General features: G+C 47.8%; 1 protein-coding gene across 4 annotated transcripts in view; it reads right to left on the reverse strand.

The window, feature by feature from the left end:
• Nucleotides 1–414: 414 nt before the first annotated feature.
• LOC135897301 (uncharacterized) overlaps nucleotides 415–17876 on the reverse strand; it is a 43210-nt gene continuing 25748 nt past the window's right edge. Inside the window, exons 1-5 of one of the 4 annotated variants that reach the window (XR_010562999.1) lie at nucleotides 11791–11916; nucleotides 11623–11675; nucleotides 7255–7396; nucleotides 1458–1642; nucleotides 415–722 (exon numbers count right to left, since the gene is read on the reverse strand). Coding sequence is in view for 1 of the 4 variants with exons in the window: in XM_070527265.1 (XP_070383366.1) it covers nucleotides 11124–11261; nucleotides 11623–11675; nucleotides 11791–11913 (314 nt within the window). In the remaining 3 variants the exon portion in view is untranslated. Of the gene's footprint in view, nucleotides 723–1457; nucleotides 1654–7254; nucleotides 7397–7728; nucleotides 8023–10551; nucleotides 11262–11622; nucleotides 11676–11790; nucleotides 11917–17876 lie in introns of those variants that run through there. The other 3 variants (XR_010563000.1, XR_011509004.1, XM_070527265.1) reach the window with 3 other exon arrangements.

The following is a 17876-nucleotide window of genomic DNA, read 5'->3' on the forward strand; positions in this document are numbered from 1 at the left end:
TTTCGCGTTAGCATTGTAATCATTCCGGCTCGAGTCCCACAAAGTCGGGAACTGCTCAACGAGGGATACAAAATAAATAAAAAAACATCCTCATCACTCCAAGAGGACAGGGTTTTTAAAAGGTATGTCTGCTGCACCCACGTGTAGCCTGAACGGTGGACATGAAACGACTGGCTTTGGCTGAGCCGAAAACTGTAGATTAAATTTTGCTGAAGACAATTTGTTGCCGGACAGCATTCGTTGGCTACGCCAAAATTTTGCATGTGGTTTGCATGCGTTCCACCCCGAAAACTGAAGAGGGAAAAGCCTTGGCGATTTGTTGGACCGCGAGGACCGCGGTCCAAAAGAGCAATTTGGTCCGTCGTATGGATCGGCGTTAACTGAACGAACGCACCGAACAACGATCTCCGATCGCACGCCATGTCAACGTTTAGTAATGCAAATAGATACACCCGGGTGCACAAATTCAAGGTAAAAACGTTATTACAATGTCGTCAAACTGATGCGCTCGTGACGATCGAGCGCTGCCATTCGGATGACGTCAGTGATACAGTTGAAACATGTTTGATGGGCCGGGCTGTTCTTCTTGGGCTTCCTCCCACGGGGCAGTAGCTTGCGTGGGGCTCACGTTGGGCATCGGCACCATGCTCTCGCGATTGACTCTTGAGTGACGATGCCAGGTAGAGTTGCCCGCAGAGATCCCCCTCAGCACTGGCGTTAAACTGCAAGCACAAATGTTCAGGGCATGAGATGTGGGAACCGTTTCACAGAGACTGTCGGATGAATGCGCAATTACTAGCTACCTGTGCGAAGAGCAATCGACAACCTATTTTTGAGGGTACAGTCACGAGCTGTTGTGCCAGTAACGACAGAAGAGAGCCAAGTTTAAACGTTTCAATACATCGGGTGAAGAAGGCGCGAGTCTCTCCATCTGTCGCTTATGCTCGTCGGATCGAGCTTCATGGCATTGATAATGACACCGGACTGCGTGGAGGAGAGCAAGTGGCGCAACGCTTACGCATACTTTGACAACTCCCAGAGGAGTTTCTGCGTGACTTTCTGTATTGCGAGCTTCTTTGTTCTTCGAACAAGTTTTTATCTTACATTCCCCTTCACTGTGCCTGCCTTGTAGTGTCTGATCTGAAGTGAAGGCTCTAAAACGACGGTGGACGAAGAAGACCGTCGTTTTAGCGCCTTCACATCAGATCATCCTTAACCAACACGCCCAACTATCCATCCTAACGTTGTAGTGTCTACTTTCGCCTCCGTCAAGTTGTAGCTTTCAGCTAGGGTGACCATCCATACCTATCTAGTAAATAAAGTGAATTGAATTAAAATAAAGAATGAATATTTGTGTTAATCTAAACCTGCCTCTTTTTCCTTTAAAGAGCCCTTTAACGTAAGTATATTTATAAACATGCAACTTCTAAGAGGCATATTTCAAGAAACTGCAGTACCGATCGATGAGCGACGACGGGGGAAAGAACCTCGTGGCGACGCCCACAGGTGGCTCTGCAACCCCTTTTGGAGGTGGAGAAGGCTCTGTGCAGAGCCTAGCCCGGCCATGCGATGTGGATGGCGCTTCCACGTCTGCGATTTCACCCGAACTCGTTCCACAACTTCGGTCACCAGAGGCATGTTCCTGAAACAAACCTAGCGGTCGGTCATGTTCGCGTTACCGTGCCGACAAAAAAAAGAGAGAGAGAAAAATAAACAACGCACACATACGCTATAAAAAATAGAATAAGTGAATATGAACGGCATGAATGACGACGACTATTCGTCACACCAATTCGATATCAATATCGGCTCCCCCTTAAAGTCTTCGTCGTAGGAACAATATTATAGGCGAGAGAATATTCTTCATCGAGCACTCCACTGTGAAAAAAGTGTATTCACAGACGGAGAGCAGCAGTCACGAATGTTTGTAATCTGGCGAAAACCGCGGGAAACTGTGGGCTCGCCAAATTGAAGTAACTGCCGAATGTCAATGCTCATGAACGGTTTCAGCTACGGTTGACATACACGGATTGATCATGTTTAGGTGTAACGGATTTTTTAAAAAGTCATCTGCTGCGGATAGTTCTACTCCTTGAGCTGGACTATTCGAAGAGACAAACATTACTAGCACGACAAACGCAGACACATATTCAAATAATTAACAATAATGCGCTAATTCCTTTCGGAATTAATTTCCTTACGGCACATATGTTGCAATTTACGAATTGTAGCCGGTGAAGTTCCAACAAGTGTTTTTTTAATTATGGGGTTTTACGTGCCAAAACCACTTTCCGATTATGAGGCACGCCGCAGTGAAGGACTCCGGAAATTTCGACCACCTGGGGTTTTTTAGCGTGCACCCAAATCTAACTACACGAGTGTTTTCGCAATTCGCCCCCATCGAAATGCGGCCGCCGTGGCCGGGATTCGATCCCGCGACCTCGTGTTCAGCAGCCCAACACCAAGCAACTGAGCAACCGCGGCGGGTGTCTTCCAACAAGTATCCACTTGTAATGAACTTCCAGGATGACACCAGTTTCGAGATATTGTCACCCAAAGTGCGAAACGAAATACGAGGTCGTTCCAGTAACTGTCGTGCTTCAATGCATGAAAGAGCGTTTTGTAAACCAAGTAGGCGGAACAACAGTGCATCTTTACGGCGAGTTTGATGGCGCATATCTCCAAACTGGCGCCATTTTGAAAATTCATTCCAAATCGGTAGGCCTCGCAAGCTGTCCCGCTAGAATTCGCAAATTACAGTATTATAAGAAGCCAACAAACACTGACACAAAGGACAACATGGGGAAAATTATTTGTGCCTAATAAATGAAATAAAGAAACGATAAATGATTGGAAATGTAAGTGGATGAAAAAGCAACTTGCCGCAAGTGGGGAACGATCCCACAACCTTCACATGCGAAGGTTGTGGGATCGTTCCTTATCTGCGGCAAGTAGTTTTTTTATTTAATTTATCGTTTCTTTATTTCATTTATTAGGCACAACTGATTTCCCCTATGTTGTCCTTGGTGTCAGTGTTTGTTGGCTGGTTATGATATGACTCATCAAAATCATGCCCCTTGGTTAGCCCCCTTTCTTCCCGCAAACTACAATTCCCATATAGTAAATCATCCAGAAGTTGATTAGTGAATATTTGTTAATTGGTTGTATACGTGTCATACTTCTCGTGCAAGTAATGTCCGCCTCTCTGACTAATCCAGCTCAAGGGATAGAATTATGTTTTCTGCAATAGGCTATATTTAAAAATTCCGTAAAAGTTGAAAATAATCGCCTTGTATACCTTTGATGCTTTTAGGTAACATGTGAGGGTTTATTGATTTGTTTCCTTCACACGAATGAGTTTATCTACTAGGTCACTCCTGTGGTAGGTGCTCTACAACCCCTTCCATGGCCCTGAGTGGCGGCGTTCACTAGCACTTCTAGGATTAGTTCTGGTGTACTTGCGTAAATAGTCATGACAATGAATTGCAGTACGGCGCCGCGGTGGCTCGGTTGGTAAGAGCATCGCCCGCTTAATCCGAAGATGTGGGTTCGCATCCGACTTGCGGCCAGTTGCGACCATTAAGGGTTACGGACTGGATTCCAAGGGAAGGGAAGCGTAGCAGGGACGGCAGAGAAGTTAGATGGGCGGATGACATTAAGACGTTTGCAGGGACAACATGGCTACAATCAGCACATGACCGGGGTAGTTGGAGAAGTATGGGAGAGGCCTTTGCCCTGCAGTGGGCGTAACCAGGCTGATGATGATGGTGATTCGAGTTGCAAGTGGAATCAGATGGGACCCCTCATAGTCTGCTGCAGCGATACCGGGCGTTGTTTATGCACTGTCTGCGCTACAACATGCCCGTGCTCTGGAGTATGTGTACGACCTGCCTTCGTACTTTGGAGCGCCTTCAGGCCCAAAACTGTGAACATGCCTCTGTCTGTTGCCTTTTTTATAGACCTTCAGCACGATGCATGAATCACGGACGCATCTAATGAAAATATATAGGTCCTGTGAGCCTTTTTCTGCTCAACATCAACTGCTCACTCGACACGCACGCCATTCGTTGCCTGCACGTTGTTAGATATGGAGCTGTTTCCTGAGGCTACTTCGAGTTCCCCAAACCACTTCGAATCGCAGCACAGCTAATTGAGGAATGCAGAAGCAGGAAAGCACATTCCAGAGGAGCACCAGACAAGTGCAAACAAGTTTGCGGCCCCCAGGTCGTGCGCCGCCGGGATTAGAAGGGGCCGTCGGACAATAGAGCCCAATCGTCCCCCTTCGCCTTTGAAGAAGGCATTTGCCACCACTGCGGAGCCGAGCCACCGGGAGCAGGTGGGCCCTTGTATAATGGAGCATGAGCGCCCTCCCTCCTTCTCCACCTTAGAAGAAGTGGATTGCAATTTTGCGAGGCAAGAGCGCAGGGGGATCAAGTGATCAAGAGAGGAGGACCAGGCGCCGACTCTCTTCGCCGGGTATGACACCATCGCACGCGCGCCTACCTTTGGCTGAAAGTGGCGTCATCTGAGCGGACTCTCCCATTGGTCGAACATGACGCGGCTTCCAGTGCTCGAAGGGTTTATAAGAAGCCTTCCAGAGAGACCTGGGCATTCTGGAGCATTCCCTGATTCCCTTGATTGACCTCTCTCGAACTTCTTGCCGTGGGCCGCAGCGTCCGAGTTGCTGCCGGCCCGTAATGACTGTACAAATGTTACTTGACTGTCACCTCTCTGTATATAATGTAAAATAAACCCTCCCAAGTTGGGTTTTCATCCCGAAGACCGTCCTTCAACCCCTACAACGTCTAGAAAACCGCCAAGACTGTACCTGTTAAGATGTATCACTGCTCACAGGGACGACAATACCTCAGGCTTCGCACCTACAGTCTTCTCGGAAGTGCCACCGTCTACATTGCGTAGAGCACTGGTGTGCCTTCGAATGCCTGCGATTGCAACGAAATCGTGTCTCCCCTGCGCTAGCCCTAAGCAGCTCACCTTGGGGCATCTACCTGCGCTGTAGTACGGTGGCTCTCTGGATATATGCGCAGACGGATCGCGTAACCACATGCGCCTCGACGGCGGCCGTTGTGATCCATCAACTAGCCACCTCCCGTCACTTCAAATTAAACCACAGGTCGCCTTAAACAGCTGGATAACTTGTTGTGATACCAGAAACTGCACGGTTCATTTCCTGCTGGTTTAGAACTGAATATTCTGACACGCAATCAGTGCTGTGAACAGTAGATTCTCTCTCAAGGAGAGGTCATTATTACGTGTTGGCCTTACACATCCCACAGATATTCGATCTTGCGCAGCGGAACGGTAATTCGATAGCCTTTCCATGAGTACTTCGACATTGTGGCTTGGCCGGCTACGAGCTCCTCAACGTGAAATACGAACCGCACTTTCTAAAGCCACCAACGTAATGTTTTCCAAAGCATTTGATAAAGTTAACTTATTACTTTTACATAAACTAAGCGTTCTTAATATCGATGTGGGAATAATCAACTGGATTTGTGCTTTCCTGTCATCTGGCGTTCAATTTTTTTAGTACGAACGTATCTACCTCCGGAATGGCCCCAGTAGAATAAGGCGTTGCCTACGGGCCGATTCTTGGTCCGCTTTTATTTTTATTATATATAAATTTCTTATCCACTAACATATCGGCATAGGTTTGTTTATTCACAAAGGAGCGTGTCATTTATCTAAAAATAACTAACACTTCTGATGTGTGCCTTCCGGCTGACTTAAATATCGCCCATGAATGATCTCGCACTTGGCAGGTTGAACCTTACGTTAACAAATACAAAGGTATGCGGATCTCCCGTACTAGGACAGCGTGCAAGCCTAAGTACAAAATTATTTTCCACTGCGGTCTGTAATATTGCATGGCTACCTTGGCAGCCACATAGCTAACAACCCGTGCTCGAAGCGACAGGTACAACAAACAATATCTAAAGACAACTTAAAGCTAAATTATTACCTCGCTTCAGTTTCTTTAACACTATTTCTAAATACAAATACATCCATCCACAACAGCAATACGCTTCATCTATATGGGACCCACATCAGGCCATATTAATAGACGAACTTCAAGCAGTACTGAATCGCTTTCTACGCTTCTTCTTGTCAAATTACCATCTAACTGCTAGTATCACACAAATGAAGGATTCTTTGGTGTTTCATTACTTTTGGTTCATCGCAAGTAATCTCACATTCCTCTTTTACACAAGCTATAGTGTCATAACAGGGCTCTTCAGTCCAGATGGATTCACTCAGCGCCATTTCTTTCAGCGTGACGAGACCACTGACGTAAGATCAACATGCCCCGATATGACACCGTCACGTTTTCACAATCATTCTTTCCACGAACATCCAATTAATGGAATAATCTACCCGCGTAATTAACATTCAAGGACCTCTTCTGTTTAAGATTGCATGGAAATATGTAACCATGCCATACTGTCTTTCCTTTTGCGAAAAAGTATTTTATTGTTTTGTTAATTTGTAATGATGCCTGTTTATCTTTACGGCATCTTCTGTGTATATTGATATATATTGTGAATATGTAAAGTATTACTGTATATCCTACTGCTTTTAAATATGCATTCTTGTTTATGTGCTATATTTGCTGATTTTTCTTTCTTCAGGCCTTCCTTCGCCCCTCGCCTCTATATGTATTCAGATGTATTTTAAAGCTATTAAAAATGTTTTACGAAATATACCAATGCCGCTTGTCCATGCAAATTCTTTGCTGACTTCGCTCAAGCCAGATTGCACAGTGGCTCACTGGACTCTGCAGCATCGGTTTTGACGCCATAGAGGAAATCAACCCTGTCACCACTTTTCACCTCCCAGCTGAAGTCAAGCGTAACTAATGCAGTGTGCTTCGCCGGCTATCAGATCGTGGTTTTGGCACGTAATACCCCAGAATTTCATTTTTAAGTGCTCGTCCCATCGTTTTATTTTTTTTTCTGTCCTTTCCACATGCTGTTATTCTGCTGCCATACGCGATCGATCCTGTGAAGCCCTGTAATTCGTCGGCAACTGGGTACGCGGCACAGGGAAATTTGTGCGAAAAGTACGAGCTCCCGTTTGTGTAACTCTCGGACACAGGGTTGCCAACACGGGACGCACGCGTGAGACCACAACAGTTCGAGCAGTGGTATACAAATACCTCTAGGCGCATACAAGCAAGACCGCGCATAATTTTGTTCCGGCGAAAAGGTTTTCACTGCCTCCAGTTCTACTTACGTTCTCCTCCAGCCATCGCCAGTCAATAGTGCCGTCAGCGTTTCGGCGCCTGATCAAGTTGAGCGGCTCCGGGGAGGCTGAGCGAGTCCTCTTCCTACCCTGCTCGTGGGAATTTCCGCCATTTCCAGGCTCCATTCTTGGTCTTTTCGAATCCACGGTTGTGGTCATCACAACATGTAAACAACAAAAACCAATACATATGAGCATCGAACAGCCAACAGCAAAGTGCGAGACCATCACGATCAGGTGTGTGGACATCGCCAAAGCTGTGGTCCCTACCTAGTAAACAAATTGGTCACTCGCATGCTGTTTTATGAGTTCACACCGACAGTCGCCGAGATTTCTCACGCTAACAGCCTCCCAAGTACATGCTTCTCGATGTAGCATGCATTGTTAACAGGCTCGTTCATCCCTACCCTAGCTTCAGCAAGAACTTTTATGAATATGTAGCCCATCTTCAAATGGAGTGCAAATAGTATTCGCTCTAAGCGTGCAAATTTTAGGGAGTTTGCGGTTCAGTTTACACCTTATTGGTACCATGCAGAAGACCACAACACTTCCTGTGGTAAACTACGTAGTCTATATGTCTGCTCGACAACGAGCATTGACCAGAGCGATAGTTTGTGGGCGGCGAGTCGTGCTTTCGACACACCATTTATTGTATCTATTCGATGTTCTATAGTACGTACTATGCCACATCAAGTTCACTCGCGGTATGCATCCCCGTAGTCAGCATTCACGTGCAGCCAGCGACCAATCTTTCTTTTCCTGAAACGAATATTTTTCAAATGTGTAGCAGCGCTGCTGTAGTGTGATGAGAATGCAGTGCATAGAATGTTACATGGCAAAGCTAAGGCCTCCGCGGCATACTGCGCAAAGAAATTAAAAGTTTATGCTTGTTGAACGACGGATCTGCAATTTTCTTGTGTGGTTTCAAACAACTACTCAATGTGACTAGATCTTACGATGTCCTCCAGTGATCTGCTCAGCCTTCATACTGACGCCTGCACCCTGCTCTAGGTGGTGTCATCATTCTAAATGGTCGATGCCGGAAACCGCTCTATTGTGGGCCAAACGTTTCGCAAAATTTAGCGATTTTCGAGACCCGTAATGAGCGTCCGCCAATAGGCCACTCAGACCATGCCCCAGATAAGCCGCGGTGCCCGCAATTGTTAGTGACGTACAAGTAATCACATTTCTGCTCCCTCCCGAACTATCTCGTGTCCCGAACTGTAGAGTGCCTCGATTTGCGCACCTCCCCACGAGCTGTCCGCGGCGAACGCACGCACAGCGAGGCACCAGTGATGATGATGACTGCATCTCCTTTCAAAACAGGCGGGGAAAAATACGCTCCTATCCTGCTTGATTTAATGAGATGTTTCTAGATGTATCGATATGTAGTCTTTCATGTATTTGATCTCGATTTTAACTTTTGTATTTTAAACTTCTATCTCTTTATGCACCCTTACCTAAACTTGCAATGACTCTGAATCTAACTCGGAGACTTCGCGCCAACTGGTGGATGGCATGGCAGTTATCTTAGATGGCACTTGACGGCATCGCGGCGCAGGGTGGCAGCGACACAGACTAGCATCGCACGCTGTTTACGGCTACTTGCACCTGTTTTCAGATCGCAGCTTATAGGCGCCCGTTCCTGTGGAGAGCATCGGCTTCACGTGCCGAACGAACGCGCCCAGTGCAAGATGAGAGCGAACGTAGCGCGGAGCGGATGATGAAAAAAGCGAGAAGGAAGAGCCGCCAAGGAGAAAAGTGGAGAGAGGGTGCAGCAGAACCATGAGGCGGAGAGCGGAGGTAGGTATGACGAAAGGGTGACGAAGAACGCGGAGTGCCGGCGGCGAGCAGGCATGCGGACAGCGCGGAAACAAAGCGCTGACGTGAGCTTCGGACTCACTGCGCACGCGCTAATTCGCCTGTGGCGCCGCCGCCGCCGTTAGAGCATGCGCTCCGCGAGAGCCACGCGTTCCCGTGTTCACGCTTTCTTTCTGAATAATTAGCGGTGCAACCGCTGGAAACGCTTCGTCGGCCGCTGATGCCAAACGAGCTACCCGTGCGGAGTCCACGCCACCACCGATAGCAACCTGTCGTTCAGGATCAAATTCTTTCCTATATCGCAAATTCAAAACACCTATAAGCTGCGCTCAATATTCGCGTTAGGGAGTGTCGTAATTTTACGCCAATTTTTTTTATTGTATGCTTAGTTACTGACTAATGTTGCGCGTTCTGGGCATGACGAGGTGTTTTTTTAACACAATTTCTATGTTTACCCATTTACAAGTCACATAGCGGGCGCTTTTCTTCTTCTACAAGTGGTTGCAAGATACCCGGATTCCAGATACGCCAAATCTGTGCGAAGTCGGCTAAGAAGACATTGCCTTCGAAAAGAAATAAGAATACAGCTCATTAGAAGACACCTGCCAATTCTAGTGCCTTTCTCAAGTGGAGCCAGCCCATCGGGCCACAAAGTTTCCTTCTTAAATGCATCGGGCTAACGCGCATCCAAAACAGGCACGCGGCTATGCTCGGGCTGCTCCACTTCTCAAGCACCTCACGCGGAGTGTACTCCGTTTCGCTGCTCTCCCACTAATGTCGCCGCTAATTCTAGGTCCATCTCGTGCATTATATTTGCCATATAACGCCGTACCACAACACAGCAATATTCTTGAACGAAAAAACCTGTCAAAAACACAAAGGACAAGATGAGAAGTTCACACCACGACTGGGCTATCAACTGAGGTTTATTAGAATCGGAGTAGTCCCAGCAAGGCCAGCAGAGCATGCGCAACTGCATCATCACTAATCACATAGCATGAAAAGACAAAAAACGTTTCTATCAGGACCGACTTAGAAATTCAAATTCTTTTTCATGAAGAAGAGCGAGAAATCTTGGAAGCGTACTACATCAGTTTATTAGGTGATGACTGCGTTAGTACAACCTCGGTGCGCTTACATGAAAAAGAATTTGAATTTCTAAGTCGGTCCCGATAGAAACGTTTCTTGTCTTTTCATGCTATGTGATTAGTGATGATGCAGTTGCGCATGCTCTGCTGGCCTTGCTGGGACTACACCGATTCTAATAAACCTCAGTTGATAGTACAGTCGTTGTGGTGTGAACTTCTCCTCTTGTCCTTTGTGTTTTTGACTGGTTTTTTTCGTTCAAGTATGTACCAACTGGCCCAGATTTCAACCCTTCTGCAAAGCAATATTCTACAATACATCGTGTTTGGATGTCGGCTACAAGAGAAGGCATAATATCGCCGTGCTCTGCCCCTAGGAAGCTCCTACTCTGCCAGTAGTATACCTACTATGTCGGCGGAAAGATCGCAGCTAGAGTGTACTACATAGTGGGAGTGGGTCCAGCGCGGGTTCCTCTATGAGGCGATCTTCATTGAAATGTCGGTTTACGCACCGTCGCCTTCACTTGAATGAGCGGCCCCGCACGTCAAGCGGACGCGTGTTGCGTCTCAGACCCTACCACAGCTGCATCGAGCTTGGACAGGTGTGTCACTCTGCTGCATTCAGTTTTGCTACTCGGTGGAGGAAACGCTGAGTTTATTCCCCACCGACGTGCTGTAAAGGATCTGGAGAAAGAGAGACGGGAACCACAAAAGTGACGGTGCGTGGAGCAGACGACAGCTATTCGGCCCGCGAGATCAGCTCAGCGAATCGGCGCAGCTGAAACAGCCGGAGCTTCAGGATAAGGCAACGGCAGCGCCGCCACAATTTCAGTGTTTTTGCATCCCTCTCGGCGCTTGCTACGACATCCACTGGACTATCTCCCCTTCTGGCATACTCTACCAAGGCTACGCTAACCGCAGTGGGCATCGAAGCGGAAGCTACGATTGCCACTCTTATTGCGTGATGGTGACGCACTCACTCTGTCTCCTTGCACGTTCATTTCCTTCGGCACCGACCAAATTCCCGCTGTCAAGTGTCAGAATGTCCTGACTCGTGAGGTTGACGCGCGGTGGTAACATGCGGAGCATCACCTGGCACGGAGCGCCACCAAACGGAGAGGAGATTGAGAGGTACCTATTACTAATAAGCATCCGCAGATAGGTTCTTGAACAAAACATTCCAATGGCCGAGACTTTCACAAAGCTTCACGAGCTCTGACCACGATGCTAAAGGCCTAAGCATGCGAGCATTACGACTGTTGCCCGTGCTAAGCCATTTCTGTATGGCGATTAGGGCCAGAGGTGGAACAGTGGCAACAGTCCTGACCGAACGTTTCCGAACAATAAAATGCGTGGTGGCATCCCACTGGCAGTTACTGATACATTGGCGCTGTTCACAGAATCCCGAACCTCGCAAAATATTACAGCATCAACTGAAAAAGAGATCACTTACATTTGGAGCCGCAAAACTGACCCCAGGTGAAAACAGCCAAGTGGAGAAATCCGCTGAAACGAAACGAGCGTTCGTCAACAAGTGCAAAAATTATCCGGCAAGTAACTGGTGGGCAATCGTAGAGTCCCTTCTGCTGCATGGACTGCAAACAACCTGAATTAAACTCACCGCTTTGCAAATTGAAGCAGCCTCCCTGTGCCACGAAGCTGGTGAATGCGCCAACTGCCTGCCTCGTTTTCTTCTTCCTCACATTCACGTATTCATAGACTCGTTGTGCCTCCTGCTTCTGAACTGCATTCGCATAGGGAGATAGAGAAGCAATGTGAAATGCAGTCGTCAAGAAAAAACTCATACCGCTTCACGAAAATAATAGGCATTATATATACCTGGAACCTTTAGGATCGCAGGGGGGGGGGGGGGCAGAAAACTGAAATTAAAATCCTTTTAAACAAAAGTGGAAAATTAACAAATTGCGCCCTCTGTCACCGACGAAGCGGTGGCGCAAGTCAATGGAGCCTGTCTCGGAAAATTGACCACCTAGCAGCGCGTCGGATTTCCGTAAATTGGTTCGTTCCTATAAATTAAAGTGTATTATTTCACTATACGTCATCAGGCTTTATTCCAATAGCTGTACTAACTTTCTGGACCGCTCTTGTGTACGGATCCTCTTATAGCGCTGCGTTCACACGGCTGGTATCTTGCGAAGGATAGTTCGTCTGCTCCATGTCGTCTGCTCCAGTTCGTCTGCTCCAGTTGAGTTGCTGCAATAGGTGTTGATGTAGTTTCCGGCGACCTAAATGAATGAGTGGCCTCTCTGTAGACAAGGCTGCGGGGCAAAATGAATTTATGAGGACTAGAACTTAACTTTGCAATGTTTTAAATTGTTGTTTTCTTTCTTTTGCTTTCATACGCCATGTCCTCGAGCTTCTCGGAGCACTTTTGTAGTGTGGCATTGCACTGAAGCAGCATTACAGAGGCATAAGTGCCTTCTTCGCGATCGCGAGTCATACCAGAGCACAGAAACTGCGTAGACACGCTGCGTAAAGTAGCCCTTCTTGAGTTGAGGAAAAGGTCAGGCAGTCTAAACTTTTAAAATTACAACGGCGCGTATACATTTTCCAAGCGAGTTCCATCATCACAGCGCCTTCGCCTAGAAGGCGAGTACAGCAAGCGTTCCATTATATTTAACTTCTTTCTGTTATTTAACGTGGGCATTAGGCAGGTTACGAGAGCCGTAATACCTTGTGTCATACGGGCTCTTTCGATTGTGATCGAACCAATCGGGATAAAATTTTTCGTTGGCGATTGACTACATTGTGGAGTCTCGCGAAAAGGAGACAATAGGGCTTGCAGATTTCAATTCTCGTCGATTTGAACGCTTTTTTTTTGCAGCATTTGCGTTTGTCAGGGGTATAAGCGACGGGGACATGCAGAAAGAAAAAGGAACTCGTGTTTGAGGCTCTCTTTTTCAGGCTGTACAACAAAAAATTACTAATCTTCTTTGCGCACTAACAGTAAAGCAATCGTATTTAGTCATCGTTACAGACCTCAAGAACAGCCGCGATCTGAATAACCCTGTAGCTTCTCGCTACAACTCAGCTGAAAGCAGGGGCTGAAATGCCCGACCTTTCGCCTAAAAAGTGAGAAGGGGACTGATGAGCTACGCTGCCGAATCGTTTCATTTTGCTTCTACACGAATGTGACTAGAAAAGTAAGAAGAGTATCCTGTGGAAAAAAAAAAGTATTGTACACGCAGAGGGGTACTCTCGTCCTCTCCATGCGAACAACACATTCATCAAGGGGCAACGGACGAAATCAAGAAGCAACAAATAACCACAATTACAGCATAGCTCGAGCAATTTTTGAAGGACCGTTCGAATACAGGTGAAGCACCACTCGAGAGACACTCCAATATTTCAAAATGGCCTATAATGGAGGCGTTCTTTTTTTAACGCTTCTCGTCCCATACTCTCACCAGCTGTGCGAAATCTCAAGGCTAAATTGGCTGATTTGTGGAATCGGTATAAGAGAAAAGCGCAGTGTCCGGGAGGCGCTGGGACCAGCATGGAATCTGGTGAGACGCACTGCTGCCCATCGGTTGGACAAAATCTGAAGCGTAGACTCGAAATAAATAAAGCATGCGAACACTCCGTTTACGGACAACGCATCAAGAAGGCAAATTTGTTAGTTCGCTTTGGAGAATCTTAGCAGGCGCGCAGCTTGTATGCTTTGCCCGGGAGGCGGGGCGGAGAGAGAGAGAGAGAGAGGCGCGCAAATAGTTGTGTTTGCATCAAGCTGTATCTAGTAAATAGCGCATTCCATTTCAGACCTTGCAATCCCGAGGAACGTAAATGTATTCAGTGACAATGAGCATGACGAAAGTGAATGCTGCAGTCAATGAATGCTTGCTACACGAAAGAGAAAAAAAAAAAGTATTTTGTCGGTAGAAATAAGATTGAAATGATGGCGGGGTTTAACGTCCGGAAACTATACGGAGGTTTTATATTATTTCTTTTTTTTAATTTTCAGCTACTGCCACCCCTAATTGGGCTATCGCAGGAATGAGAGATAGGGGGCGTGGATCCAGCGAGGACCCCACGCTGAGGCTTCTTTCTTTTTTATTGAAGAGTTGCTGGCGCTACCGTTGCCTTCACCTTCATGAGCGGCCCCGCGCGCCGGCGCTTGCCGCGTCGGCGAATCTACTCCAGCCGCAAGAAGCTTTCACAGGCGTTTCAGTCTACTGCATATAGTTTTTTCACTCGGTGGCGGGAAGAGTGATTTTATTTTCCAGCGCTCTAGAATCTACAAAATCGGGAAAGAGCGACGAAAACGATGCAAACGACGCAACAACGACAGCTCAGCGAGCAGACGACAGCTACTGAGCCCGCGGAAGCAAACAACATAAGGGGTGGCTTTCTCTCTCTCTGTCTCTCTTTGCCTCTCCTCTGGCAGCGCCAATTTCTTTTTTAAGTTGGAGCAATATACAGGGACGTGGCGTATTTCGCTTAACGTGTCAAAAAAAAAAAAGATTTTGCGTTTTAACTCAGCAATGTTCTAGCTAACATGCTGCAAAAACCTAGCATTTTTGAATCTACGTCGTTCAGTGCAACACTTGCCACAGGTAATTGCTTAGCTTTTAAGAAAAAAGTGAGAAGTTGGCTTCATTTGCAGGGGTGCGACCTGCTGCCGCGACGCCGCAAGCACAAACTTGTGTCGCCGCCTGCCGGCTGCTACACAAAGCAGCTGGTCAGGGAGGGTTGCAGCGTGTTGCCTGCTCCGCCAGGACAGGCTGCAGTCCTCCCTGAAACGCGGTGCACGCAGTAGAAGCGCAGACGTACGTACACAGCAACTCAAACGTCCGACATAGTCATACAGGGACAAAATCACGAGGGGAAGTAAAGGCAGCTGACGTACATCATGGGTTACTCACCGAGGAGAAAAAAACAAACATCCGAAAAGCGGGTGTTTGTATCCAGCGGCTATTCACTCTGCGCACAGCCAGGATTAAACTTCTTTCTCCGCGAGCACCCACTCAGAAGAGCACACAAATTTGCCACAAGAAGCCACAACAACGCCGTAAGCACAAAGCACACACACGCACAAAGAAGTCGGTAAAATATACGTAATGACATCGCCCGAGCAGCAATCGTCAAAAATGCCGCACCACCACCGGACGGAGATGGCCCCTTCGTTAGAAGTCGATGTCCGACAGAAGTTGTGTGTTCCAAAAGCCTGTCTTCTTCCTAACAAAGCATGGACATAATCTCCACCACTTTGACTGTATAGTAGCGGTTACATGCCCCTTCTTTGTCTATTTCCAAGAGCAGCAGTGTCGTCCTACTGCTGCTTTCCGCACCTTCAAATACTTCAAACAATTCAACGGTCGCGGCTTGTCTCATCATTGGCTGCAAGAAGCAACACGATGCTTCGAGATAACCAATGGTTAGCCGCTACTTTCGCTCTCTCTCAATATAATGATGGCAAGTAAAAAGAAGCAATAAACGGCGCGACGGCGAGACAGAGAGAGAGAGTAGTAGTAGTAGTAGTAGTAGCAGCAGCAGCAGTGGATTAATGTGGCGAAAGACAACGCCTGCTTGTTCGGAATCTACGCCCTGCCTATTCTGCCGCTGTTTGGTGTGGAGAGAGTAACGCGGCTTTGTCAGGGTAACGATTGTCGCGCGCCCATAACGGTTTTGTTTGCTCTGCTCTACCCGCTCAGTTTAAAATTACAAAATACATAAAGAGAATGCGATTACTGTTGACGGCACTGTATCTGTCTTGTGCTGTCTGCTGACACCTGAACGGCGCTGATACCTCAATGGGGGGGGGGGGGGGGCGCAGGGAGTAAAAGGGAATGGTAGAAAACGTTTATTTGCTGCGATGCTGTTCGCGTCGCCGTTATGTGCACAACCCGTGATATAGAAGGTGCCGAACGTGAGCTGCGTGTCATGGGCCCTTGAATGTGGAAGATGTGAGAAACTAGGCGAGACCAGACCGTTGGCTGAGTCTCCCGTGGGGCGTTCGTACAGCTTTCCGAAGGGCCGGTGTGGGGTTTGTGATAGAATCGAATTGTGATTAACCTGTTGGAGGGCAGGTCCAGTACGTGGGGAGAGCGCAGAGATAACCGCCGCATACCTGGCCGGATGGCGCGCCGCGGTACTGATCCAATACGGTACTGGATGATATCATTGTGGACGGAGAATGCCTCGGCGTGCCTGGTGAGAGACTCACCATGACAGTACATGGAGTGGTGGGGGGGGGGGAGGGTAGGTGCGTCTTTGCGCAGTACTACGAGTCGTGCACGACGACGCTTTCATTGCTAGGCCCGCTGCGTCCTCGGCCAATAAGGGTGCGGTCATGATAAAGGGCCGATCGGTGCAAAGGATTCACGAGCTGGGGTATGACCAGGTTGCTGACTCTAGCAGGACGTCTAAGCAAGCTAATTTCGCTCGAAGGTGGGGCAATATAGTCTAAGATTCGAAAGCCCTAACGGTCTTATCGCTATCTCTGCGAGCAGTAATTGTATGCGTGTCATGGGAGTAGAGGCAAATGGCTTCTGTTATGGCGAGAACTTCAGCGTCAGTGGAAGATGGGGCTGCTTCGTGATTACGCTCGATGTTGTCGCGTGATCCCAAAACAGCCGTGGTGTCCGAGGTGTCACGCAACAGAGCGTGATGCCGTCACATTATATGGCATGCTTAAGGCCGAGAAGTTTGTGGAGAAGAGGGGGCAGGTGGTTCATAGCCAAATTGCAGAGTGTTGGAGACAGGATGGAACTTTGAGGGGTGGCTCGGTAGACGGGATAAGCTTTAAACGGCTGGGCGTCCGCTTCCACGATGCGGGTGGTGCGGTCACTGATGAAGTCGTGGACGAAGCGGATCATGCGGACACCAAGCTTGGTGTGGCTAATCTTTTCGAGGATGGGTCAAGGTAGCATGTTGTGAAAGTATTCTTTACGTCAACACCGTCATTGGTGTGAAGTTGGGAACTACTGGCATGGGCATGGGGGCAACCCTCTTCGTAAATACGTAGGGCGACATCCCAACTTGCTTACGGAAGCTCAACAGGGTGTCTGGGAGGTAGCTGTGGACGCCGAGATGTCATTCGAGGCGTACTAAGGCTATCGCATTCATGATTTTTCCCACGCACGATGTAAGTGAAATGTGCCAAAAGATACCAGGAGTCGTAAGTTGACGACCTGGTTTCCACAAAAGCATGACCAAGGTCTATTTCCACTGATCAACAATGCTTCCAATTTCCCAGGCGTTGCTGATGACGCGGAGAAGGTGCTCCTGGTGATCGTTGAGTAGCTTGAGGAGAATCGCATATGTAATGCCGTCGGGACCAGGTGAGGTGTTATGGCTAAGAGCAAAACTGAATTTGGATAATCTGAAGGGGAAGTTGATTCCATCTCGTTCTTCCGGTTGGGCAGCTGATGGAACAAGTGGTGGATGGTCGAACTCTTTATAGTATGTGTCCGTTACTACTGGAGAACCTCAGCTGTGGTGAATTCGTATTGGAGCTGGTGTTTGTAGTGTCTGAGAGGGCTTGGATTGAACCTTGCGGGTCATCAGACCCTTGGCAACCATTATTTTGCTTGCAGATATGACTCCAACGCTGCGCCGCATGCTGGTCGGCGTAGTCCTGACTTTCTTGGGTAGTTTTCAAGATGCGATGGTGAAGAGGCTTGTGCTTAAGTTGTTTGCATGTTCCTATAAGTTTACGTCGCTTTTACCGTAGGGCCAGCAGATGCG

The sequence above is a fragment of the Dermacentor albipictus genome, chromosome 10 (genome assembly GCF_038994185.2).
Source record: "Dermacentor albipictus isolate Rhodes 1998 colony chromosome 10, USDA_Dalb.pri_finalv2, whole genome shotgun sequence".
NCBI classification, from domain to species: Eukaryota; Metazoa; Arthropoda; class Arachnida; order Ixodida; family Ixodidae; genus Dermacentor; species Dermacentor albipictus.